The sequence below is a fragment of the Brassica napus genome, chromosome C2 (genome assembly GCF_020379485.1).
Source record: "Brassica napus cultivar Da-Ae chromosome C2, Da-Ae, whole genome shotgun sequence".
In the NCBI taxonomy this organism is placed as follows: Eukaryota; Viridiplantae; Streptophyta; class Magnoliopsida; order Brassicales; family Brassicaceae; genus Brassica; species Brassica napus.
Genome location: NC_063445.1, coordinates 45,198,734 through 45,226,695, shown reverse-complemented (window position 1 = coordinate 45,226,695; position 27,962 = coordinate 45,198,734). Strand labels below are relative to the sequence as shown.

Sequence of the window (27,962 nt, the reverse complement as noted above, 5' to 3'; positions counted from 1 at the left end):
ACATCACCACCAAACGAGCTCTCACATGGCAATCACAACGACGGTCAGCTTCTTCTTGTTCTTGAATACACAGACGAGATTCTCTATGGGATAACCGTCAAGACATCATCAAGCTGGGATCGTCTACAAAGGCGCCATGCCTAACGGTGATCAAGTCGCGGTGAAAAGACTCGCTGCGATGTCCCGCGGGTCTTCCCACGATCACGGCTTCAACGCGGAGATTCAGACCTTGGGGAGGATAAGACACAGACACATCGTGAGGCTGCTCGGTTTCTGCTCTAACCACGAGACGAATCTGCTTGTGTATGAGTACATGCCTAACGGTAGTCTCGGTGAGGTGTTGCACGGTAAGAAAGGAGGACACTTGCATTGGGATACGCGTTACAAGATCGCTCTTGAGGCTTCGAAGGGACTCTGTTATCTCCATCATGATTGTTCTCCGCTGATTGTTCATAGAGATGTTAAGTCAAACAACATCCTTCTCGATTCAAACTTCGAAGCTCATGTCGCTGACTTTGGTCTCGCCAAGTTCTTACAAGACTCGGGTACTTGTGAATGTATGTCTGCAATCGCTGGATCTTACGGCTACATAGCTCCAGAATATGCGTATACGTTGAAGATCGAAGTCAACGATCACGGCAACATGCCAATCACAGAGCGAACTGCTCTTATGTGGTCCCACTTAACTCCGCAAGTTCGTTTGAGTTCGGCAAGTTGTCTCATGCTCACCAACGAGTTCACATCAAGCTCTTTTTTCTTCAAGGAAAAATTCAGCGACGTCAACACCTTGCTTCTTCACTCAAGCTCTCGAGACAAATTGGCCATAAGTGGCACAAGCTTCTCACCCCGTGACCACTGACCACTCATCAATCAAAGATAAGTGCTCTATAACCTTGATTGCTTCATTGCTTGCAACCTGTGCAAACTGTTTAGTTGTAAATAAATTACTACTATATGCAACTTGTGAAGCTTTGAGTAAAACAAGTTTTGCCACTTGCTTATTGATTACACAAAACTTGATTATTTCTTTTGGTGAATCTTAATCTGATCATCATCATGTTTTCTGTAAGACAGAGCGTTGCTGCTCGTGTTAACCGCCACTCTTGCCAGAGACGCTGCTCTACGAGACGCTGCTCTACGAGACGATGCCCTTGCCGGTCACTCTGATCCTGGACACGCCATGTTTCTCTTAACAACAAACAGAAAGTTTCTCAAACGTCATCACAGCCTGACGAACATACAAGCCAACAACTTGCTCGGCACTCACGATCTCAACACGAGACTTCGAGTCGGCAATAGTTCGGTAAACTTGTATTTTGGGCACGAGTTTAAATTGAATTTGCTTTTTATTAGGCACGAATTTGCATTAGACTCGCTTATTGTTAGACACGAGTTTACAAAAACTCGTCTTTGGCTAGGCATGAGTTTACAGAAGCTCTCCTTCCACTAGGCACGAGCTCTCAGTAAACTCGCCTCTGTCTTAGCATGAGTCAAGTAAACTCGTCTTTCTCTAAGCACGAGTTTAAAGCAAACTCGCTTCTTAGTAGACACAAGTTCGAAATAAACTCGCCTAAACCGTCATAGGCATGAATGTGTCTAGTTCATTGTCTAATAAACCCTATTCGCAAACTTCGCAGAGATCGATTCCATCTCTCTCAACGAACTTGGGGGGACTTACTGTTGGGGGTGGATTTACATCCTCCCTCAAGGCCCATTAGACAATGTACTAGGCCCATTTGGCTAGAAAACCCTAGACATATTTTTCTATAAATAAGGAGCTCCTCCTTATGAGAAAAGATCTCCTCTTCTCCATGGAATACCTAGAACACTTCTCACAAAGAGTTTATGAATTCTTAGATTTAGTTTACACTTGTTATCATACATGTAATACAATCTTTGATCAATAAACTCTTTTTGATGTTCATTTTCCATTTGATTTCTATGTTGATTTCTCTTTAACCTCAAGAATTTAGGAAATCTATTTTTTAAATTCTTCATGTTTGAACCGAAAATGGTGTGTTTGTCGGATTCATACAACAAACATCCCTTATGTTTGCCCATATGTGAGCTCCGCCGCAACAAGGTCAGATGCAACGCTTGTAAGAAAGGTGGTTGGCCATCTCATCTGCATTGTACCACATGCGACTTCGATTTGTGTTATCAATGCGCTACATATCCTAGCGAGGTACGCTACAAACACGATGAGCATCCTCTCACTCTTTGCTATGGAGAAACCGTGGATGCCAAGTATTGGTGTGAGATTCGTGAGAAAGAACTAGATTCAACTAAATGGTTCTACACATGCAACACATGTTGTGTCACTATACACCTCGATTGCATGTTTGGGTTCTTTGTCCGTATGAAGCCTGGTTTCACATTCGGTTACAATGGTCTAATGGTGAGAGTTCTTGGAAACACTAGCAGCACTCGGCCTATTTGTGATGGATGTGAGCAGCGTTGCCCGGCTCATGTGTACTACAAAGTCTATTGGCGCAGGTATAAGCTTGCTTCATGTTCTTTAGACTGTCTAAATCAAGTACTTAAAGGAAGGATTTGCAAACAAAAGCTTTTTCCTTAACATGTTCAAAGTCTTTTGCGCAGATTTGGATTCCTTTGTTTTACATTTGCCCCCTTTTAGTCTTTCTTTAATTTATATTACCTGTTAGTAGAACAATGGTTTTTCATTACGAGTTGTGATTGTAGATCTTGAAATGTTAATATAGATTTCTTGTATCTAAGAGCATGTTTATTGGTAAAACCCTTAAATGTCTCTTAACTGGTTTTTAATGACTTTTTTATTATCTACTTTATTAAAATAGAAGTACAAATAAGAAATAACCCTAAAACTTACAACTTAATGACAATACAATGCCAATGAAATAATTAATAAAATTAAATATAAATTAATTTTTTCCTAAATCTATTCCACAACAAATTCATGATAAATATTACACTTAATGCACATTAATACTATAAACTTTAATATGTAAAGTAGAACACCTCTTTCCATAAACTCGTGGGTATTATCCTCTATTAAATAATGTTTATCACATTTTTCAAAATTTTATTGTTAATGAAATCAGTTAACAATATTTAAAAAAATTAAAGGATATGTTGTATTTAGGAATAACAACTTAATAATGAGAACATATATAAAAAGATCAATTTTACTTGATAATTCTAAATTTGTACCTAATTAAAATTTTCAAATAACCAATTTGACTAATCTATTTAATTGACGATATTGTTTTAGATATATATAACTAAAATAATATTAGAAAATTATTTTTAAATTATGTATGATATTACATACGTTCAATTGAATTTTACCTTAAATTATTTTTCTTTAGTAAGGATTTGAAATATTAGATTTGTTAATAACATGTACATTTAAGTATTATTATTAAAAAAAATTAAAAACACCTAAGATTTTTCTTATTAGAAAATTGTAATAGGGAAAGTTTCAAAAGAATATTCTTCAAGTTTTGTATGTAAAGAAAAAAATTTAGACAAGATAAAAATGTTCTAAAAAAAAGAAAAACAAGTTCAAATAATATAAAAATCCTACATATAATAAAATGTTAAAGTCAATAAGTTAAAATAAAATTAATTTGATAATAATATAAATACAAGAAATGCAATTATTCATTCTAACAAATTACTCATTTTAATAAGTATAATACAAATATTTTACTAAAAATGCATGACGAATATTTATATATCGGGCTGAGAAATTAAAAATTAAGACTACTTATATAACGGGTTGAAAATTTAAATATAGTTATCATTTATGACCAAAAACCTATCAAAACATCTCAAATATTATTTTCGCATATATATGTTAGTTTATGGAAAACACACACATAAACTAAAAACAAACTAAAAATATATATTTTAATTATTATGCGTAATGTCATAATAAAAAATACAAAATACGTGAAAAATAAATATATATTATATTATTTATAGAAAACAAAAGTATATTCCTAAAAAATTTAAAAGTTGTTTTTTTTACTGGAAACCCAAATGTTGTAAATAATTCATTCCAACGCGTATCAAACCCGACCAATGAAAGGCTACTAGCATTTTCTTTACCACTAGCCAATTCGATATCGGGTAAATAAAAATGATATCGATTAATTAAAAAAAAATATTCGCGTGATATTTACATTTACAGCTATATTAATTATTTTACTTTTACTATTAGTGGAATTATGTAACAGCAATATATGTATTATGTGATGCATTTTTGTCACCATTTTACTATAATTTTTTTATAGATTATGTAATGGTGTAAAAAATATTTAGTTACATTACGTAAACAAGAAAAACACCCACCCGATCGGGCTGGTCCAGCTCTAGTTAAAATTAAGATAAGAAACTTTGTTAAGAGACACTTAATTATAGTGATTTATTGGTGGTTTCTTAATTAAGGTTCATAACAATTTAAAAATATTAAAATTTTCGTAAACATAAAATATTAAACAATGATTAAATTTATTTATTAAATAAAACAAAGTCAAACATAACATTTTAAACATAGCTTTTAAAATAGAAACATGAAAACGTAAAAATAAATATTAGTAAAATAAGCGATAACAATTTCAAAGAGGCATCGAAGCTCAGTTGTTGTCTTGATCACTTCCAAATTTACGCCATATATGTTCAACCAAATCACTTTTCAGTTGCTGATACGCTTGTCTATCACGAATTCTTGTTCGAACACCAATCTGATTGGTGATATTAGTTGGGATATCTGTAGAATAGGTGGGATCGACATGTGAACTTCCGCTCCCTTCTCCTTGTTGGAAATCTGAGATATATATTATTGAGTGTATTCATCTCTTTCGTCATCTACTATCATATTATGGAGTATGATACATGCTTTCATAATCTTTCCAATCTTGAATTTATCCCAAGAAAGGGCGGGATTTTTGACAATGGCAAATCGAGCTTGCAAAACTCCGAAAGCAAGCTCGACATCTTTTCGGACAGCTTCTTTACGTTCCGCAATTAAAACTGCTTTCGGCCCTTGGGGAATTGGAATAGATTGGATAAAAGTTGTCCATAATGGATAAACACCATCGGTGAGATAGTAAGTCAAATGGTACTCTGTTCCGTTGACCGATAAATTCACTTGCGGGGCTCGACCATTTATTATGTCATCAAAAACAGGTGAGCGGTCAAGAACATTAATATCATTTAAGGTGCCTGGAGGTCACAAAAACGCATGTCATATCCAGAGATCATATGAAACAACCGCCTCTAAAACAATTGTGGGTTTTCCCGAACCACGAGAATATTGGCCTTTCCAAGCGATCGGACAATTCTTCCACTCCCAATGCATACAATCGATGCTTCCTATCATCTCGGGAAATCCACGAAGCTCTCCAATATGAAGTAGACGCTGAAGATCAGCCGGTGTTGGTCTTCTTAGGTACTCATCGCCGAACAAATTTATTATTGCTTCCACGAAATTTTCCACACATAACCGAGCAGTGGTTGCACCGAACCGGAGGTATTCGTCGATCGCATCAAGCGCAAAACCATATGCCAACACACGAATAGCTGCTGTACACTTTTGAAGTATAGAGAGACCAAGTCTTCCGGTAAGTATTGCTTTTGACGAAAGAATTGAACTTCATTGGAGAGGCGATCAACAATACACATGAACAATGGCTTGTTCATTCTAAATCGTCGGTGGAATAGATTTCAGGATATGTAGGAGCGTCACTGAAATAATCATTCCATAACCGAAGATTGCTTTCTTCACGGTTTCTTTCAATAAATTCCTGTTTTTTTTCTTGTTCTCCTTTGGTCTTCTTGATGATCATGAGTATTGCACAAATTTTCAAATGCTTGATCGAAACGTTGATCAAAATATTGATCGAAAGTTTCATCAAAAAAATCCTCGAAAGGGTTTTCAGATGAAGATGCCATGAGATGATTGTTTTAGTTTGAGAGTTGTGGAGTTTTGGTTACAAGATAGAAAATTGTTTTTGTTTTGGTTAGGAGAAGAAAGAACAGATTGATTTGTTTGAGATTCTTGGTTACGATATAAAATGAAAGTTTGAGAGTTTGAGAGTTTTGGTTACGATATAAAATGAAAGAAGATAGAAAGTTTGAGAGTTTGAGAGTTTAGATTTCTTAAAGATAGAAAGAAGAGATATAATTGTTTGAGATTCTTGGTTACAAACCAATTTATAATCGTGTGTATGATGCAAAATTGAAACAAGCAAACAAACAACAACAACCCGTGTACTTTACACACTCTCATCCCCGTGACTTATAACTTTGTCTTCTAGCCTTTACAATGACAACAAACAACAACAACCCGTGACCTCTGTCTTCTAGCTTTTACAACCCGTGACCTCTGTCTTCTTTGCTCCAAAGATATAAGCAGCCTGCAAGATGAAGAAGAACATTTATAAGAGAACAGAAACCATAAACAAGCACATTTAACAGAGAACAAGAAACTATAAACAAGCACATTTTAAAAACAAATTTTTACCATTAACAAGCACTTATCCGATACATTTTTATCATAAACAAGAACCACATAAACATGAAACTTCAAGAGAACAGAACATTAAACTTCAAGAGAACACAACAAAGGAACTTAAACTAAGACAACAACAGCTCATTGATCAGCTTCTTATTGAGGGCTCTTCATACTCAACGAGAGGTTATTTTTGGGCAATCAGACTGTCGAGTAGTCTCATCTTAGACAAGCGTTCTTTCATGCCGAGTTCTTATTGTCTTATAGACCACATCGTCTCAAACTCCTTCAACTATTTCTCCTCACCCATTGTCTACTTACCACGGGCCTTTGACGCCTTTACACCCGGTGGCCGCTTCATGTCATTTGCTTGAGAGCTTGAAGAATCTTTACCGTCTTCACACTTTCTTTTTTTAGAACTTCCTTCGTTTTTAGCAGACAATGCCTCACACCACTTCTGGTCGTTCCTAAGCTCTTTCCAAGCATGTTCCAAGAGGAATTTCTTCTTATGGTTGGTGTAGAATATTTGATGTGCTAGTTTGAGCACATCATTCTCGTTTTGACCGCTGGTCTTCTCCCTGCTTGCAGCTTCGTAGGCTCCACAGAACTTGCACACAAGATCATTGATCTTGTGCCAACGTTGCTTGCAATGCATAGCCTCTCTCTCTCGCAGACACCATCTTGACGACTTGCCGCAAAATAAGTTGCTACCCTTGACCAGAAAGTGCCTGATCTTTGCTCGTTGCTAATCACTGGATCTTTTCTTGTGTTAAGCCACGAGCTAATCAGCAGAATATCATCCGCAGTCGCCCATTTCCGCCTTTCTCTACGCTGTGTACCAGTCTCTCCACCATCTTCGGTTCCAACAGCTTGTGATGAAGATAGTGAGACACTCTCTTCTTAGTTACCAAATGAAATGTTTTGTTGGCTATTAAGTAAGTCAACAAATTTTGAGGAATGGGAAGATGGATAAGAATCCATTTCGGAAGCAAGCTCAAGGAAGAGAAAAGAAAATAACAGAGATGAGAAAGTGGGAAGGAAAGACCATCGGTGAGAAATGTATTCAACACAGAGGAGATGGACAGAGTTTAATAGATGGAAGAGAAGCTTCAACGCATTGAAGAGAAGCCCGATTAGACATTTATCCAACACATTCATAAATGTAATCCATTCATTTCTATCTAACCATACAAAAGTATTTATTACCTAAGCCAACCATAATCTCCTTTCTATCTAACCACTTAAACATCAATTTATTATCAAACCAAACACTGACCACACGTTAATTCATTTCAACCTGATTCAATGCTTTATCTAATTGCGCAGAGCAAAGAGAGGGGTTTACCTGTGTCAACGATCGTAGGCCTTTGTCTCACTATGATCAAACAACCTTAAGACCATCTTCATCAAACAACCTCAAGACAAAAGACAGAAGCATATCAAAACCATTACAAAGATTTATATTTTAAGATAATTTTGCAGATTAAAATGGTTTAAAAGTTAACCTTTAGACCTTCCATGAGTAGCAACGCAACCATCATTATCTTCATGATCAACCAAACCTCCACCAGCTTCGTAATCCTCTGCCACAGAAACTTCCCTGATCGAAAAACCAAAAGAAACGATTTTGATCAATATTCTCCCACAAAAACCCACGATGAATAAAGAAATCACAACAGATCAAATAAATCAAACCAGATCAAATTAATCAAATCAATCAAAACAGATCAAATTAGATCAAATTAATCAAATCAATCAAAACAGATCAAATTAATCTAATAAATCAGAATCAAAACATGCAGAATGAGATATACAACCTATCGATTCGCCAAAGCCGCAACAGTCGCCGTTTATCTTCGCCGCAATCAGCCACCGATAGAGAGAGATGACGCCTCAAAGAGACACCGATAGAGAGAGATATGTCGCCGTTTTCCTTGTTGGAGGGGAGCCACCGATAGACAGTGCGTTGTTTTCCTTCCTCGCCGAGAGCCACCGAAAGAGGCCTCGCCGTTTCGTCGAGGAGTCGTCGAGGTGTCGAGGATTCACGGTTTCGCCACCGAGAGAAGATAAACGAAAAACAAAAAGAGAGAAAGAAAGAAGAAATGAGACGGACCGCTCCTCCACCCAATCTGATTGTGCCATGTACCCCCTAAGCAACGTGCCTTCAAGACCCAAATTAGGAGACGTGCTTTGCTTAATTGTCTTTTTTCCTTTTGTTTTAATTGCCTATTTAGCTAAACAACCCCCCTAAGACACACTGATAAACATGCTCTAAGGTTTGACCGTTTGAGCATTCATTCATTGCAATTATTGAATGTGGACATTCATCTTGATCTCATTTAAGGGAAAATAATAATATTTCATCAGTTTCATTTTATATGTTGTTTAATGTTTCTTAACACATTAAAAATAGTATTAAATTTTTTAGTACTCCTAATTAATACATTGTTTATTTTATTTTTGTTAATTAATGAAATAAAAATATGGATAAACGTGGAAAAACTATTAAACATATGCATTGAAAATATAAAACGACATTTATAATAAAACATATCTTTAAAGTCTACAACGAAACTTAATATTAAACGAAGAACTATATTACAAGTAATGGAGATCACTGATTCTTGTAATTGTTGTTTAATCAATTCTTTAACATTTGTTTTTCTTTGTTTCTTTTTTGATAAAATTTAAATGTTTATTAACAAAAATGAGACTGATACAAATTCTGTAAAATCCAACAAGAATATTTTTTAAAGAACACACATTAGAATTAAAACTAAAAAAATCTTAATGCTAAATACTATGATCGATAACCGTAGCTAATATAATCTTCCGATGACACTTTGAGCACAACCAAAGTCATTTCTCAGCATGATTCCAAAAGGAACTGATGATCCCTATTCTCAGCTCGATCCCAACGTACACCAAATATATTATTTTTGAAGACTCCTCTTCTCTATTGATGATCTTGCTTTTGAAGACTCTTCTCCTCTTTGTTTGACTTTAATTAATTAAAGAAAGCAACATTTCAGACAAAACGTGATGGTTATGAGTCAACATATGTGTTGATTAAAAGGCATCGCTTGGGTTAATGTATGCATTGATTAAATGCACCACTTGAGTCATTATATAAAGTGATCAAGTGCAATACGAGAAAGAAAGAGAAGAAGGAGAGAAGAGAGAAAATTGCTGAAAATCAATTGGATTTAATCTTCTTTTTTTTCATAACAAGTTTCTGAAGGAAAATTCAAAGTAAAGTTTGCTAGGGTTTCGGAGATCGATAGTTGTATCCTCAAGATAGACGCCTACGTAACTACACACACCATTGTAGGGTAGCAATTCTGTCTTAGGAGATTGCTTAGGCAAGCCTCTATCAAACCACAAATGGTTAAGTTGTGAAGAAGAAACATAATCATCTCGTAACTTTTTATAAGGGTTTATAAATCAAGTAAGATTTATAAGAGTTTATAAACTCAAACGTATGGAGTATGTAAGATTGATTGCATATGTGCTTTAAATAACAATCTAAGATAGAAATTTCCTTTGTTCTTTTCAAAGAAAGCAAGATGGATCAATCTACTGCAATTGTGAAATGTCATATAGAGAAACCTTTTGTTTTCCGAGGAGTGGATTTCAAAAGCTGGCAACAAAAGATGTTGTTTTATCTCGACACTGAATCTGGCACAGTGCTTGACTTCTGAAGGACCAGAGTTACCTGTAGAAGGTAATATTCCTGATGAAATCGTTAAAGCTTCAGAGGCATGGACGCACAACGATTTTTTGTGCAATAAATATATATTCTTAACACTTTGGACAATTCTCTCTACGATGTTTGTCATATATTCCAAACTTCAAAATAGTTGTAGGGATCATTAGAGAAGAAATACAAGTCTGAAGTTGCAAGCGTTAAGACATTCATTGTGGGAAAATTCTTAAACTTTACGATAAGTGACACTGTTTCTGTGGTGAAACCAGTGGAAGAAATTCTAATGAGTCATTGTTCATGAAAGATATGAGATTGGCTGTTATAATTCTTGAAATTAGAGTTAAACAAGAGTCAGATGGTACGTTATTCACTTACTCATTCTCATTATTGGTAAAAGAAAAAATAATTACAATGGCAAGTCAAGACGTATAGACGTGGACATGCATGAAAATTGCTTTCCAATGGGGTGATAGCATTGGATTACATTAGATCAAAGGATAACTTGGTTGATACTTTGACCAAAAGCCTATCTAAAAAGAAAGTTGTTTTCATTTCGATGGGAATGAGTCTCAAGCCAACATAATGAGTCATCACTTGATGGAAACCTAACCTAGCAACATTGGAGATTACATGGTCTAGGTTCAATAGCCAAACTAGTTGGGGAAGACTCAAGACGTTTTACACATTTCTCATTCCTATGAAATATTAACTAACGGTACCTATATTGGAGATTAATAATTTATTCTTAAAAATGTTAGTATCTTTTGTAGAATAGAGATAGAGTGGACTATCTTTAACTAACGTTACCTATATGGGAGTGGTGTCGGGTCGCACCTATGAGAATTGATATGGCTAAATTCTCTAGAGCTCTCACAAAGTCAGGATATGTTCAGGACCAAAATGAACACAACCGTATAAACTAGAAATTAGCTGATAAGATATGTGTTTCACTTATTGTCTTGGTTTACTATAAAATGTGGTTAATTCAAGACTGTAGTTCATTACCCACAAAGTAAATCCGATAAGTTGTTACTAGGAAATGTTCAATTCCAAAAGACACATTTTTTGATGCATATTGATTCTACTTTCTCAGAAATATTTGAATTTATTTTCTATTCAAATGTGGGGTATTGTTGAGTTTGAATAGAAATTGTGGGGGTATTGTTGGACTTTAATTAATTAAAGGAAGCAACATTTCAGACAAAACGTATCGGTTATGAGTCAACATATGTGTTGATTAAAAGGCATCGCTTGAGTTAACGTATGCGTTGATTAAAGGCACCACTTGAGTCATTATATAAAGTGATCAAGTGCAATAGGAGAAAGAAAGAGAAGAAGATATAAGATTTCTGAGAATCAAGTGGATTTAATCTTCTTCTTTCCCATAACAAGTTTCTGAAGGAAAACTTAAAGTAAAGTTTGCTAGGGTTTCGGTAAGGGTGTGTTGTACGGAGATTGATAGTTGTATCCTCAAGATAGATGCCTACGTAACTACACACACCATTGTAGGGGCGAAATTCTGTCTTAGGAGATTGCTTAGGCAAGCCTCTATCAAACTACAATTGGTTAAATTGTGACAAGAAGAAACATAATTATCTCATAACTTTTTATAAGGGTTTATAAATCAAATAAGATTTATAAGAGTTTATAAACTCAAAGAATTGAGTACATAAGATTGATTTGCATCTGTACTTTGGATGAACACTCTTTTGAAAACTCTTACGACATTGTTGTTGGAGTCTCCTCTAACATTTCTCTTTGTTTCTTATATTCATCACAACTCCAAATGTGAGATCGACCATATACAAAATGTAGTAGTATAAAGAAATGGAACTTGAAAGCACCCAAAAACTAAAATGAGGCAACCTAACAGGGTTAGCCCAAACCATGTATCAAATTTTTTAGTCATAACCCTTCCTTTTGAGACAAAGCTCAAATATGGTTAAACATAATTAGCTCATGAGCTTTGTAGATTGAGTTTTTAACTCATTGATTTTGTTTCACACCAATAATATTTAAATAAATATTTAAAAATTACGATTATATGAAACCAATTTTTTTCCCAAAAAACAGCAAAATGTTTTTTTTTTCCGACAAAACAAGTTTTCCCATCAAAAATGAAAATTGAGTTTTTCTGCTAAAACATAAAATTGAATTTTTTCGCCAGATTCAAGTTTTCTGGTTAAAACGAATTTTCCACGAGTGTTGAATGAGGGAACTTGAAGGGGAGTTCGAAAAACGAGATGATAGTGAAAGTGTTGCGCCAAGGTATGATCTGATTTTATCAAACATTTTTGTCATGAAAATCACTTGACGCGTGAATTACAAAATGCTGCAGATGTATACAGTCAATGCCACTTTGTAGGTGTATGTGCAGTGCATCACTTAAGCGTGTGATGTCTACTTTGTATACAATGTTATTTTCTCTCCACAAGGGATGTGTTAATCTTCCTTATTAACCTAGATCATGTTTTGCATAATCACAAACTTGTTCAAGATCTCTCTCCGCTAAACGACCATGATGACATAAGTTAGTTGAATTGTGTTCAAAAGTTCAGTGGCATCATGTACAAGCGCACATAAAAGGGTTGCTCAAAATAAATATATATCTGCTGGAACTCAGTTTTAAGACATAATGCGCCGATATTTTTTCAGGCAACTTTATCGGGCAACTTTATGATAAATTAGAGTTTGTTTGAATGAGAAATGCTTGGTCTATGTTTGTTGTTTGACATGCACAAAATGGAAATGACGAATTGTTGAGTTGCCCGAAAAAGTAGAAACCTTGGGACAATTGTAGAAAGACTGAACCCAAACTAAACTATGCGCGCGCCAAGCCGAGCTAATATGGACTCTGGCTTAGGTTCAGTTTTGAGTGTGGATTCGGGTATATGGACATCGGTCCAATAATCTTTATTTTTTATTTTGGGTTATGTTTAAATATCTGATCAATATTAATTCAAAGTCAAAGAATAAGATTTTTTATTCAGTTCAAAAAGTGATGAGAAATTTTGTAACTCCTTTTCTCAATGTCAAATTAAATTGAGAAATAAGACTCCACAATATCTTTGACTATAATCTATTCTCTCATTTAAAAAACATAAGCAAGAAACAATAATCTCTATAATCTTTTTTTTTTAATTTTCTATATTTTTTTATTTTTTGTTGTCATAGGAGTACAACTAAAGAAAAAGTTCTTTAGCTTCTGTTATGAGTAACGTGGAATGTAGATGTGCAATTATATCTTGCGATTGTATCTTGCAAATCTGAGCGTTATAAAACCGTCATACTTTACTATGGAGTGTTTAAATATTAAAAAAAAGAGATGAAATTCATCTCTGCATCTTTATCAGTTTATTTTAGTAGTAATTTTGATTTATGTTTTTATTATTATTTCAAATATTAGTTGTCCGTATTGTAATAAAGTAAAGTTCCTACAAAATCTACTAGATGTTTTCTATATTTCTTTTTTCTGATTATTTCACCCATAAAGTCATTTAATCCCTTATATTGTTTTTCATATTGGAACCTCCGATTCAAAGGGAACATCTGCAAAGGTTACAAGAATCATTGTCAGGGATCCCACCTACAGTGTGCTACATGCATATTCAATTTGTTATTGATGTGCTACATTTTCTTTCTAATCAGGTATGCTGCAAACACGATGAGCATCATTTCTTCCTTTGCTGCTAGGAAAACGTGGATATAAAACATTGGTGTGACATATGTGAGAAACAACTTGATTCAACAAAATGGTTCTACACATGCAACAAAAGTTGTATTACTATCCACATTGATTACATATTCCATCATTTACATGAAACCCGCTTTCACATTTGATCACATCTATCACAAGGTGAAAGTTCTTTTTGCAACAATAGAAAGGACTCGGCATATTTGTGATGGATGTGGCCACAGCGTTATCCAAGGTATGCCAACGAGAAGAATGCGCTGGTTAGTTGTTCTTTAGACTGTCTAAAAAATTGGTTTATTAAATTGTTAAGAGAATTCGTGAAAGGTTTGTATATATGTTTGGTATTGTCCAAGACTTTACAAAGATTTATACAAGAGTTTAAGTAATCTAGGATGGAAATAGAGAAATTCCCTTGGATAGCCATTTTTAAGTTTTTGTCACAAATTTAGCTATCAACGAAGAAAATGACTAAAATAAGTTTTATTAAAGAGTAAAAATATATTTTTACCCTAGGGTTAGCTAATCTTGACTTAGAGTTTAAAGTTAAGGAGTGGGTTTTGGGGATAGAGTTTCAAATTTTTAAAAATAAATATTAAAATTTTCAAAACAAAAAAATGCTATTTTGGTCATTTTCTTTTTTTTAAAAGCTATTTTTGTGACAAAAGCTTAAAAAATGGATATTTTAGAAAACTGCCCATGAAAATATTCTTTATATACAAATGTGAAATATCCATAACATAACTTCGGATTTCTATAATACATTAAAAAAAGAATGTAAAAGGTATATGTCATTGTTATATAATTTGGCAATTCTCCTAAATAGACAATTTTCAAATTTTGATCACAAAAATAGACCACAAAGAGGAAAATGACCAAAATGTTTCATTTAATAGGTAAAAAGACTTTAATACCCTAGATATATAAAAAAATAAAATAAAAATAAAAAAAATAAAAAAAATAATTTTTTTATAGTTTTAGATTATATGTTTTCAAATTCAAATTTTTTTATAAACTTATTTATTTTTTTTAAATTTATTTTTTGAAACTTTTTTTTTGTCAATTTTTTTTTTTGTAAATCAAAAATACTTTCTGAAACTATTTTTAAAATTTTTATTTTCAAAATTTTAACATTTATTTTTTATTTTATAAAATTTTAAATTTCAATCCCAAATCTCCGTCCTTTAACTGATTAGTTAACCCTATGGATATAAGTGTATATTTATCTCTTTAATGAAATATTTTGGTCATTTTGATCCTTAAAATCTATATTTGTGACAAAAACTTTTTTTATTGCTATCCTGATATTTTTCAATATAATTCACCAAAGCCAAATTTTCACACAAGGACTTTGTGAAAAATCCAACTACGTAAAAAACCTCAGTATCTTGTCTTAATTCTGACTTTTACCTGTCTATCCTCATTATATACAAGAAGATATCATATATTTACACTTACTAGTTATCAAACAAAGTTAAAACCTTTTACATTGTGTATTGAGCTATTTACCAACTCTTTTGAGGATGTCTAATATATAACAATTAACCTTGATATGTAACACAACCTTCTTCGTCATTGCGATCTAACCTCATTGCAGTGGAGATCGTTGAGGGATACCCTTTCTTGGTCTTTTTCTCAAAGAAGTAGAAGTAGAAGTAGAAGTAGGAAGTTGTGGTGTTGATGCGTTTACACTCTGTGGCTTTGGAATGTCATCCTCTACTGCTGAAATGTTGCTCGAATTCTCTGCTTCCATTACTGTATGCTCCCGTCCCTTCTCAAAGCTTCTAGAAGTTCCTGCTACCTATTAATAGGTGCCACAATAAAGAAGACCCAAATCAAAAGTCTCACACTTTTCTCTGTAAATAAACAAGAAATCACAAAAACAGAGGAATTCAACTCATAAATTAGCTATTTTAACCCAGCTAACACCAAAGTTTCGTTCTTTTTATCACAAAAAAAAAAACAGAACAAGAATGATTGGTAATGTACCTTGCAGCCAAGAGAGCAGAAGCAAAAGCAATCGTCAACAAGGCCACGAGAACAGACATCGCAGGTAGTAACTCTAACTCCTTTAACGCGCTTTAGACGCCCATGCTGAGGCCTTTCATTCAAAAACACAGCCTTTGCGCTGTCGATCACATACGGCTGAACGCTCAAGATGTCTAAATGCATCTGAATCTCGTTGACCCTTATAACATGGTGATACGACAATCTCCTTATCTGCATGCGCAAATCAAGAACAGTAACATTTAATATCAGAATTTCGCCAAATGCTATCTATATATGCATGAGAACTTCTGGATCCTCCTTGAAACGCAACGAACCTGGATGGTACGATGATCCTTATGATGTTCAAGACAGAGAGGGCAAAAGGAGCCATTAGTGCAGTCCAAACAATACATGTTGCATTTGTTTTTAGGTGAGTCTCCATGAGAGTCGCATTGAACAAAGAAGTGTTCTTCTTTCAGTAATGGTTTCAGCCATGGAGGCCATTGATTCTCTTCTTCCTCTGGTCCACCTACACCCTGAGATAAACAAGATCACTCGTTTATCTAACAGAAACACCATTGCTTCCACATATCGAAGTCTTCTCCTTTATGGAGTTAAAGAGACTCTTGACTGGCTCCTTCACGTTATTTATACACAAAACAGAGCATTTTCAGCAGAAACTGAAATTTGAAAAATTTGACAATATGAAAAGAAATCAGGGAAAGACCAAAACTTTTTTTCCCGTAGAAACTTCAGTGATCAATAGTAAGAACCCAAATCTTAGAATCGATAATGCATTGCGAGTAGACATTGAAAAACAGAGTGAACAATGGAAAACAGAGTCAAGAATGTCATGATCTTGAACGTACCATGCTTCTTCTGCTCTTAGGCTTGATCTCTTGATTTGGGTTCTCGTGATTTTCGATCGCCATTTTTGAGAATGCAGTAAGTTAAGCGACGTGGCTTTTCAGAGTCAGCCCCAGAACTTTTGTAGAAATAGGTTAAAGAGTTGTAGAGAGAGAATGTGAGAAATATTGAAAAGGGGTTTAAGAAAGCGAGAGAGATGAGTTTCTTGCAGAGAAGAAGTTGAGAAGAGCAGAGAGAAAGAGTCGTTCTTATCCTCAGTTTCGACTAAACCAACATAGATTCCAAGCCTAAGATTGCGTTTGTTATTAAACCGAACCTAGCTCCAAACCTCAAGTCCATGCCTAAGATGCGTTGAGTTCAAGGAAATATCTATTTATTTTCCTTTATAACATGCATAAAAATTTTATGTTTCTGATTTTTTTTACAAATATGTTAAATTTAATACACGTGTACAAAGCTTTTAAATAATTTTTGTTTGAAAAATTAGATTTTTGGTGTCTTGCGATGTGATAAACTAATATATATTATTTTATTATTTGTCAAGACTTTCACACATATTATAAATCATTTAACCAAATTGTTGGCAATCGTTTGTGTCGTCAGCATGATAAACACTTAAATTTGATTTTGGAAGAAAATTTTTTTTCTTTTCTTATAAATCAATTGGTGGATGTCCATAACTGGTCCAATCCATAAACGGCTCATATATTTAGAGAGAGACGGCCCAACCTTGGAGAGAGAGAGGCGACCGCGAGACTTGGAGAGGAGAGAGAGGCGGCTACAACTTGCCTATTTCCTAATTCGTTTATGTTTATGATTTGTAATCTTTCATATTATTGTATTTCCATTTATCTCTCTTGTAACCCCTATATAAAGGGAACACTTATTCATTAATAATATACAGAAACATAGATTCTATTCTCTAGTTTCACAACACGTTATCAGCACGATAACCTCTAACACCCTGAGCCTAAAACCAAATCGCTAAAACCCTAAAACCCTAAATGAAAAGGAATCTGCCTCGGAACTTCGAAGAGGCCGTTCTCCCAAACCGTGAGGACCCAGAAAACGATCAAGATATCAAATCGAAGCCCTGGCCAAGACAAATCAGTCAGTGCAAACCGTTTGTCGATCTGACCACCGACGCGCCCTCACGCACAGATACAGTGCGCGCCGATTTGCTTTGGAACCCTAATCCGAACCCGACGATACCGACGAACCCTAATCCGTTCGCGACTCTCGTGTCCACCTGATCAGCTCCAGCCCCAAGGCGTTCCTGATCCTAGACGAACTCAGCTCCATCCTACATCAAGGACAGCTCGCGATCTGACAGCAACAACTCTCGTTCGCATCAGAGCCGCTCGCGATCCGATAGAAGCAGCTCGCGTCCCAGCCAGCTCGCGTCCCGATCGTGTCTAAGCTCGAGGTTCATTCTTGGTGGTCCGGTTTCTACAAACAACTAAACTAAAGGTATTTCGAATTCTAAGAACATAAAGAATCGAATTTGGTTGATTGTAAAGAATGAAACCCTAAAATATAATCTCTAAGATGAAAGCCATAGGATAATAGATCAATCCCTAAGCGAGTAAATCGAAACTCTATAAGTTCGATCCCCAAACCCTAAAAATCGAGATTGATCCATTGATCAATTAAAATCAGAACCTTAAAGGTTTTGAATCTCAAATCAAATCCCTTTGAACTAAGATCAAAATTTTGAAATCCCTAAACCCTAATTCGAAAGCTATTGATTAATTAAAACTGATTGATTGATTGATTGAGATTGAATTTGATCATCCTGAAATTGAAGTTGCTTGTTAATAAAATCGAAACACTAAAACCCTAATTCTGAAAATCAACTTTGATTGTTTGAAATTGAACATTGATTGGTTGATTTGATCACCTAGAACTATTGTTAGGATTGTTCAAACTCGAATCTAATTGTTTAGCTTGTTTAAACTAATGACCTAGTTTAGATTATTTTAAAATCGAAATCTGAAACTACATATTAGGTTAAACTGTTCTAGACTTGATCATACTCGTGGCCGTGTGGCCTTGTTGCATTCATACCATAACTTAATCACATTGATTGATTGTAATTACACTTAGAACTTATTCTAGGAATGGTGGCTTGATCTTTGCTTGGCCGATAGGTTTGCTTGTTTTGATTGCATCATGAACTGATAGAAACAAACCATGTTAGGATTGCAATTACACGACACACTAAATGCATAAAAACGAACTAGTTTGCATCCATGGCCGTGCGGCTTGCTCATTGGCCATGAGGCATAGATCTTGGCTGTGAAGGCTTGTTTGATTGTTTGAACACAAAACCCTAATCGTTTAAACATTAAAAACTATTCCTAAAAGATCTAAAAATATTAATCTATAACTTCAGATGTCGAAAATCAACAACCTTGATTTCACTGCCCTAAATCTATCTGGAGATAATTACCTTCAATGGGCGCTCGATGCTAAGAACATCTTGAAATCCAAGGGTCTCGGTGAATGTATCACCAAAAACAATAATGCCAATGAAAAGGATCGTTATAGAGCCATCTTGATCATTCGTCATCATCTAGCTGAGAGTCTCAAGGACCAATATCTAACCATTGAGAATCCACTAGATCTTTGGACTGAATTGAAATCGAGATATGATCACCAGAGAACGGTGATCTTACCAAAAGCTCGGTTTGATTGGATGAATCTGAGGATCCAAGACTATAAGTCGGTGGATGAATATAACTCTGCACTGTTTAAGATTGTTTCTAAAATGAAACTGTGTGGTGAAAGTATTACGGAACAGGATACGCTTGAGAAAACCTTTTCCACTTTCCATGCAAGCAATGTGCTGTTACAACAACAGTATCGAGAGAAAGGTTTCAAAACCTATGCTAATCTTATTTCTTGTCTCTTGCTCGCTGAGCAGAACAATGAATTACTAATGAGAAACAGTCAGATGAGACCGCTTGGATCAGCTCCACTACCTGATGCACACGCTACAGAGGACAATAACTGATGCACACGCTACAGAGGACAATAAAGAGCCCAATCACGTCCAAGGAAACGACCAGCATGGCCGTAGTCGAGACAAATCGAACGGACGTGGCCGCGGTCGAAGATACTTTGGCCGCGAGCGAGGAAATGGTCGAGACCATGGACGGGAACGTGGCTCATTTGGACGAGGCCATGGTCGTGGCCATGGATCTTCTTTCAAACCCCAACACTCGACTAAATCAGAGAAATATGTGTGCCATAGATGTTGAATGAGCAATCATTGGGCTAAGACTTGTAGGACTCCCAAGCATCTTGTTGACCTCTATCGAGAGAGTCTGAAAGGGATGAATCCTGAAGCCCATATGACTTACCAAGATGATGAAAATGACTTCAATCATGAGAAGGACGATCTTATGGATTATGAAACTTCAGATTGTCTAAAAAAAAAAAAAACTATACCTGCATTCTCTATTGATCTAGACTATGCCAAGATTAGTATGATAGAGGCAATAGTCATGGTAACCAGAATGGTTTACCCACGAAATTATACACTTTATGGTATGACCGGATTGGCCATCCTGGTCCAAAACATGATGCGAAATTGATATTGGAAAGGACACAAAGAGTTATCCCATAGAATCTCACGTGTGTAGCATGAACACAAGGGAAACTCATTAGGCCATGATGTCCCAAAGCACTTCCATACTATATATAGCTTGGCTGAATCCTTTTATAAATCTGTATTGGCCATTACCCATAGGTCCAAATTCTCAGTCCAAGGCTTGGGGACACACGAATTTACATGCATCTTAACTAATAAGCATCAGACCATTAGTGAGCATAAATATTCTCATCTCAAATTTACTACGGGTCATGAGCTAAACATATAACATCTTGAGATATTTGAATAAGCCACCACAAATATATGTGCCGTCTAAGATGGATCCTTAGAAGAGAATGAGGATGGGGATATGTGTTGGATATGAATCTCCCACAAATAATGAAGTACCTTGAGCCAAATATGGGTGATCTATTTAGTGGCCAAGAACACGGATTGCAAAGTTTAATGGATCCGACTATCCAACATTAGGGGGAGAAAATAATAAGCTGGTAAGAGAAACATAATGACATCGACCATCATTGTCTTGGCAAAATCCTCAGACTAAAGAATGTGAAATAGACGTCCAAAGATTATACATTTACAAAGCTAGCTAATCAAATGCAAGACACATTTGCTGACCCGAAAAAGAATGACTAAGTCATATATAAACCAGTTTGTAAAGCACCAACTAAATTGATGTCCAAGAGAGACACAGTCAAGTTGCTACAGAGTCTATACAAGATAGACCAATGAGTTCCAAAGATAAGAATCCTCGGAAACAAAAGAGAAAGGTGCATAAAATGATAAAACAAATCCGAGGTCAAGGAAACCATCCCAGACATAGAGATAAGGCCGGCCGGCTCTAAGGTACATTTACCAAACAATGTAGCTTGGGACGCCAAGCTGCAAAGTATAAAAGGTCCTGATAAGAATGAATCTCAATCGATTATATCATGTCTGGAACATAATAGAACACAGTAAGGAATGTCGACATAAGATGATACAAGGTAGCACTTGAATTTATGAATATAAGCGAGGATCATGAACCCACGTCAATATAAGAGTGTGCACTCGTAGAACAGATTGAATGGAAACGTGGGGTTAAATAGTTTAAAGAAGAAAGGCGTATTTGGCCATATGATTAAAACTCCATAATGTTTAAACCAGTGGATATAAATGGGTCTTGTGAGGAATAAACATCGTGAGATATAAAGCTAATGCTGCACAAGGATTCTCACAAAGATCAGTAATAGATTATGAGGAAATATACTCCCTTGTGGTGGATGCAACTACTTTTAAGATTTCTCATAAGTCTGGCTATATAAGAGAGAAAATTAGACTTGCAGCAAACTGATGTAGTGACTGTATATTTATATGGTCCACTGGATAATGAAAGTACTAGAGGGTATTGAGCTGAATGTACAGCAAGTTCTCGAGAACAATATTGATAATCAACGAAATATATGATCTGAATATCCTAGGAACCTCTGGATACAATTTCCCAAACGGTTGAATACCTTAAGAAAGAATTCGAGATGAAAGATATTGGGAAAACAAAATTCTGTTTGGGATTACAACTTGAGTACATAAATGATGGGATCCTTGTGCATCAGATGGCATACACTGAAAAGGTACTCAAGAGGTTCAACATGGCCGATTGCCATTCTCTGACCAGTCCTATGGTCGTGAGTCTCTCGGCATGGACACTGACCCATTCCGTCCCAAGGTGGACGATGAAGATGACCTAGGTCCCGAAATGCCATATCTCAGTGCCATAGGAGCTTTAATGTACTTGGCAACTCACACACGGCCTGATATAAGCTTTGCCGTGAACCTACTATCTAGGTTTAGCTCCTGTCCGACCCAGAGGCATCGGAATGAGATCAAACATGTTCTTCGTTACCTGCAAGGAACGAAAGACGTGGGTTTATATTATACTAACCATAACAAAAATGGTTTAGTTGGCTTTCCTGATGCTAGTTATTTATCAGATCTACATAAAGCTCGATCTCAGACAGGATATGTCTTTACACATGGAGGTACGACCATATCATGGCGTTCCATGAAACAAACCATCGTGGCCACTTCATCTAATCACTCGGAAATCTTGGCCATACATGAGGCCAGCCGCGAGTGTGTTTGGTTGAGATCGATAACCCAACACGTCCGAGCTAATTGCGGGATGGCCGAGTGCAAAAAGCCAACCGTGATGTATGAGGACAATGCTGCGTGCATTGCTCAGCTCAAGGACGGTTACATAAAAGGTGATAGGACGAAGCACATATTGCCTAAGTTCTTCTTTACTCACGAGCTTTAGAAAGCCGGTGAGGTCCTGGTCGTCCAAGTACGATCCAGTGACAATTCAGCTGACATATTCACCAAGGCACTTCCTACCTGCACGTTCAGGAAGCTCACGGATCAGATTGGGATGCGTAGGCTGAAGGACCTCCACTGAGGTTCACATTAGGGGGAGTAGTACGTGTTGTACTCTTTTTCCTTCATCATGGTTTTGTCCTGCTGGGTTTTCCTGATAAGGTTTTAATGAGACAACATTAAGCGTATTACAATCTCTGTATGGTTATGACATCCAAGGAGGAGTGTTATAAATCAATTGGTGGATGTCCATAACCGGTCCGGTCCATAACCGTCCTAAACACTTAGAGAGAGAGACGGCCCAACCCTAGAGAGAGAGAGGCGGCCGCGAGACTTGGAGAGGAGAGAGAGGCGGCTACAACTTGCATATTTCCTAATTTGTTTATGTTTATAATTTGTAATCTTTCCTATTATTGTATTTTTTTTTATCTCTCTTGTAACCCCTATATAAAGGGAACACTTATTTATTAATAATATACAGAAATATATATTATATTCTCTAGTTTCACAACATCTTTGTGTTTTAGAACGGGACAATTTTGTTTTATTTTTCGGATTATTAATTTTTATTTAATTTAATTATAACTGCAGTATGTGAGTTCTATAATATTATTTCGGAAGTCAAAATTTTATATGTCGCATTCACGTTAACTCTCACATAATTTATTACATTGATACCTTTAATGAAATAAATGATTTTAATTATTGTTATTGAAATTATCTATTTTTATGCGACAAAGTTGATAATTTACTTAATAAATTAAATAATTAAAAATAAATTAATTAGTCACATGTTTAATTAATATAATTATTAAATAAACAATATAATTATAATATCAATGTACTAAGATGTTATTTGATTTCCCTTTTTTTATTTATTTTGTTTATTTTACATTTTGTTTTATAAAATTTAATTAAATTTTGAATTTAATATTTTTTTTGTATTTTGAAATCTCATATTTAATAAAAAGGAAATAATTAAAAATAAAATGTTATTATAACGCATAAAAGAGATTTTACTAAAAAGAAAGTTCACAAAAAATATTTTTGATATCAAAAAAATATTTTCCTTTTTTAATTTTCTAAAGGGGAAATTTTACTTTTACACTTTGTTTAGTACTACTATTCAAATATACACTTAGAAGGAGGACATTTTCAGAAATACCTAAATCATTAATAAGCAAAAGACAAAAATAACTCTCTCACAATTCTAACCTAATTTCATATCTCTCACTCTCGACGAGATCGATCGACGACGGCGACGAGATTGAGCGACGACGGCGACGAGATCGATCGACGACGGCGACGAGATCGATCGACGACGGCGACGAGATCGATCGACGACGGCGACGAGATCGAGCGACGACGGCGACGAGATCGAGTGACGACAGCGCGAGATCGAGCGACAACGGCGAGATCGAGTGTATCCTCTCTCATGCACGAAGCAGACGAGATCGAGTGACGACGGCGAGATCGAGCAAGGATCACAAATTGTAAGTAATTTTCTCAGATTTTGTTGTTTCAATCTAAGAGAAAGAGTTATCTATTAATAGTCGGATCTAAGAGAAATATTTCCGATAGTGATCATTAAGTTTTTGAAAATTTATAACTCTTTATAAACTAAGTTTTAGGACGATGACGATTCTAACAACGGCGACACTCACGGCGGCCACTCTCACGAAGACGACGAGAAAAGGTCTTCTCTCTCACTAGTCACGACGTCTCTCTGGAAAGAGCATCTGGTGACGACGAATAACAATCACACTACACGATTCAAAATTTCATCTAAAAAAATGTCGTCTTCTCCTAACGATTCTCCTCTTCACGATTCTCCTCTTCACGATTCTCCTCTTCATGATTCTTATCTTCACGATTCTCTACAAGTAAGTTCCTAAATTTGGGTATCTTTTTGTTTGTTTCAAGTCATTTTTTGAATTTGTTATTTCTGTTATAAGAAAATAGAAGATGATTGGTTGAGGATTGTCATGTTCCTAGTTAGATCTAAGAGAAAGAGTATCGATAGTGAACATTGAGTTTTTTTGAAAAATTATAAGCCTTTATAAATGTGGGTTTCAAGTAATTATAAGATGCGTGAACTCAAGAAGTGTTGTCTTGTATTGCAGTTGGATAGCAACGAGTTTTGCACAACCTTGAGATTGCCTGGGAGGGTTTATGAAGCTGTAGAAACACCAGATAATCCCAAAGCGATAATCCATCACTCAAAGATTGATTATGTCGAGAAGGTAGAAGATATATTAGGACAAGCAGAGTTCTCGTTGATAGAAGGTGGTTAAAAGGAATAGGGTTAAATTTTCAGAAGAGTTGCTCCATTTTCTAATGCTGCGAAGAGTATTGATGCAAGGAGAGGATCTCTGGTTTACTTTACAAAAAATCACTCAAGACGAAGACACATAAAAACTTGAATCAGAAAGTTGCTTGAAACAAACGTCGCATGTATGAATCTAAAATAGGATATAAAGGTTTATAAATTTTTTGATTTAGTGCTTGGCAAATTGAATTTTGTATTTCTTTTGTAGGTTACGTCGCCTACTCCAACATTCAATACTCCAAACTTTGATACAAGGGTACAAAATTAATATATTTTATAAGGCCTTGTAAATGTTTAATGTATATAGCATAAACATCTAATTTTCAATTTTTTTGTTTGAAGGTTTCATCGCCTACTCCAACATTTACGTCTCCTAAGTTTGATCTCCTTTCCCAAGAAAGTCATAGTGGAAAGGGTAAAAATGAGGTATTTTATAAAGCTTTATAAACTATTTCATGATCGATAAGGTCTCTTAAACAATTTTATAAAAACAATTTGCATGAATCAGGTTCTTATGAGAGATGTTTGTGAGATTCCTGTTTTCCAACCTCTAAAGAAAATTAAAAAGATATTGGTACAACAAGACAGCCAGGTTTGTTTTCTAAACTTTATAAGTATTGATTTATTTTATAGACATAATAACCCTTTGTAAAAACTATTTTTTTTTGTCTGTAGGTAAACGAAGATGTTGAGCCTCCACTTCAAAAGAAGTTTAAAGCTGATACAGATAATGTTCCAATAAGAAGAAGTGAAAGAGGTCAAATACCATCCATTCATACACAACCACCGTTTACAGGAGCAAGGAAGAAACATCCGATTCTTCATCCCTTTGAGCCAGTTGATAAAACAAGAAAAGAAAAGATGAGAGAATGGAAAATGTCAAACAAAAAAAAGTAAGTTTTGTTTTATTAGAAACTATATATTTCATGAAGTGAAAATAGATACCTACATAAAAAGTATGAGTGTCCAATGTAGGAAACTGAGAATCAATCAAGAGATAGTAACCGCAAAGTGGTTTTCGGATATTGAAACTCCGGGAATTTTTTTTTCAAAAATGGTTAGAATATATGTGAACAAAAATTCTTTATAATCCCTTATAAATTTATATTAATCTTCTTACTATATGATCGCTTTTCTGAGTATTTATTATTTTTGTCTCAGCATATTGAAGCAGGTTTTGAATTGCTGAAACTGAGACAGATAAACAATCCAGATTTGTTTCTGAATAAAACTGCCTTAGTTGTTGGAGTGAAGTTTCTTGAAGAAATAAATGAGCTTTATGGTGAGTTTTTAGATGACAAGAAAGGTTTCCAATTTGGAACAGGCTTTGACAAGTACAACATAGAGAAGAATATCAACTTCCTCTATTCGGTTATTGCAGTAGCTGAGAAGTATTGGCTTGGAGTTGTAGTCAACTTGGAGAAGAGAAGTATCACAGCATTCAATTGTGCAGCAATGAAGTTCACAGATGCGAGTTTGGTCCCTTACGTTAATGCATATGCAATGGCTTTCCCATTCATGATTCGCAACTTCTTCAAAGATGTCAGCATGGATACAAGCAAGTTCTCGATAAAAAATGTATCTGAAGGTTTCCCACATGTAACATCTTTATAACTGCTATTAAATCTTCATGTTAGATTTGTATCATAGATCAAATAACTTACATTATAATTTATCTGCTATGTTCTTAAGCTTAATATATTACTAAAACATTTTTGTTTCAGGTTCTTAAAATAGAAGAAAGTAGAGTTTATGCATTGAAGCTGATAGAGTGCCATGCAATGCGTATAGTGGACTTGACAAAGCTGAGTGAAGAAAAAATTGCAATCATCCGAGAAAAGTTGGCGGTTGATATCTTCTCGAAATTACAATGAGTACTAATGTGAGAATGAACAAAAACTATATCACTTGCTTATAGTTATGTGTGAAAAAGTATCTGTTTTATGCGTGTTTGGTAATCTTTGTTTGTAGAATTCTGAGTATTATGAATACTAAGAGTTTATGACTTCGATTTATGGCTTTGCTTTAATTTAGAAAGTTAAATGGTTTATTACAATGGTTTATAAAACCAAATGAGTTTAAGATATATAAAGGAGTATTTAAAAGTTACAAAATTTATATCTTAGTAGCTTTATAAGACCTTATTAAAACATGTTTTTTACCTCTTGTAAAATCAAAACAAAATGGTTTTTTACAAAATTTATATCTTAGTAGCTTTATAAGACCTTATTAAAACTCGTTTTTTACCTCTTGTAAAATCAAATGAGTTTAAGATATATAAAGGAGTATTTAAAAGTTATAAAGATTTATAAATCTGTGAAAATTAATTTATAAAGGTCTATAACTAATATAGAAAGGCTTATAAATCGTTTTTCAAGAGCTCATCAGTTCATAAAACAAAAAAGAATTAAGGTTTATAAAGTCGTATAAACAACCAAAATGATTTATAAATCTGTATAAAATAATTTACAACGGCATATAAATTTATATAAGATAAAAAAATAAAACTGGTTTTTTACCTCTTGTAAAATCAATCGAGTTTAGAATATATAAAGACGTATTTAAAAGTTATAAAGACTTATAAATTTATACAAATTAATTTATAAAGGCTTATAAATCAGTTTACAATATTTATATACCAAAATAATGATATGTAAACACCAATACTAGAAAACGTGCTAACCGTAACGAGTATGTGATATGGTCTAGTGGTAAGTTGAGGTTACTATAAATTTCAGTTTAGACGGAATACGGGTTCGACCCAGGACCTCAACAATTTATCTGTTTTTTATCATTTACCAAAAGGATGGCAAAACAGTAAATTTAACTCTTCTCACGCCACATCTTCATCCTCTCCACTACGACATGTTTGTTTTGCTTTCTTGTTTTCTATCCTTTCTTCATCCTTTTCTA

General features: G+C 34.9%; 2 protein-coding genes and 1 long non-coding RNA gene across 3 annotated transcripts; 1 reads left to right on the top strand and 2 right to left on the bottom strand.

Annotated features, from left to right (window-relative positions):
- The first annotated feature begins 136 nt into the window (after nt 1-136).
- On the top strand, nt 137-859 carry LOC106412972 (leucine-rich repeat receptor-like serine/threonine-protein kinase BAM1). The gene has a single exon (XM_013853834.2). The coding sequence runs from the start codon at nt 137-139 to the stop codon at nt 857-859; it is 723 nt and encodes a 240-aa protein (XP_013709288.1).
- A 3,615-nt stretch (nt 860-4,474) lies between these two features.
- LOC111203188 lies at nt 4,475-13,263 on the bottom strand. Its single transcript, XR_007319585.1, has 4 exons — nt 8,317-13,263; nt 8,005-8,099; nt 7,845-7,914; nt 4,475-6,404 (listed from the first exon to the last, which is right to left on the bottom strand). It is a non-coding gene; the product is annotated as an uncharacterized LOC111203188 (long non-coding RNA).
- A 2,033-nt stretch (nt 13,264-15,296) lies between these two features.
- Nucleotides 15,297-17,048, bottom strand: BNAC02G32650D (protein RGF1 INDUCIBLE TRANSCRIPTION FACTOR 1). The gene is made up of 4 exons (XM_013864207.3): nt 16,755-17,048; nt 16,221-16,421; nt 15,886-16,116; nt 15,297-15,697 (listed from the first exon to the last, which is right to left on the bottom strand). The coding sequence occupies exons 1-4, from the start codon at nt 16,815-16,817 to the stop codon at nt 15,485-15,487; spliced, it is 708 nt and encodes a 235-aa protein (XP_013719661.1). The 5' UTR covers nt 16,818-17,048; the 3' UTR covers nt 15,297-15,484.
- Nucleotides 17,049-27,962: the final 10,914 nt, after the last annotated feature.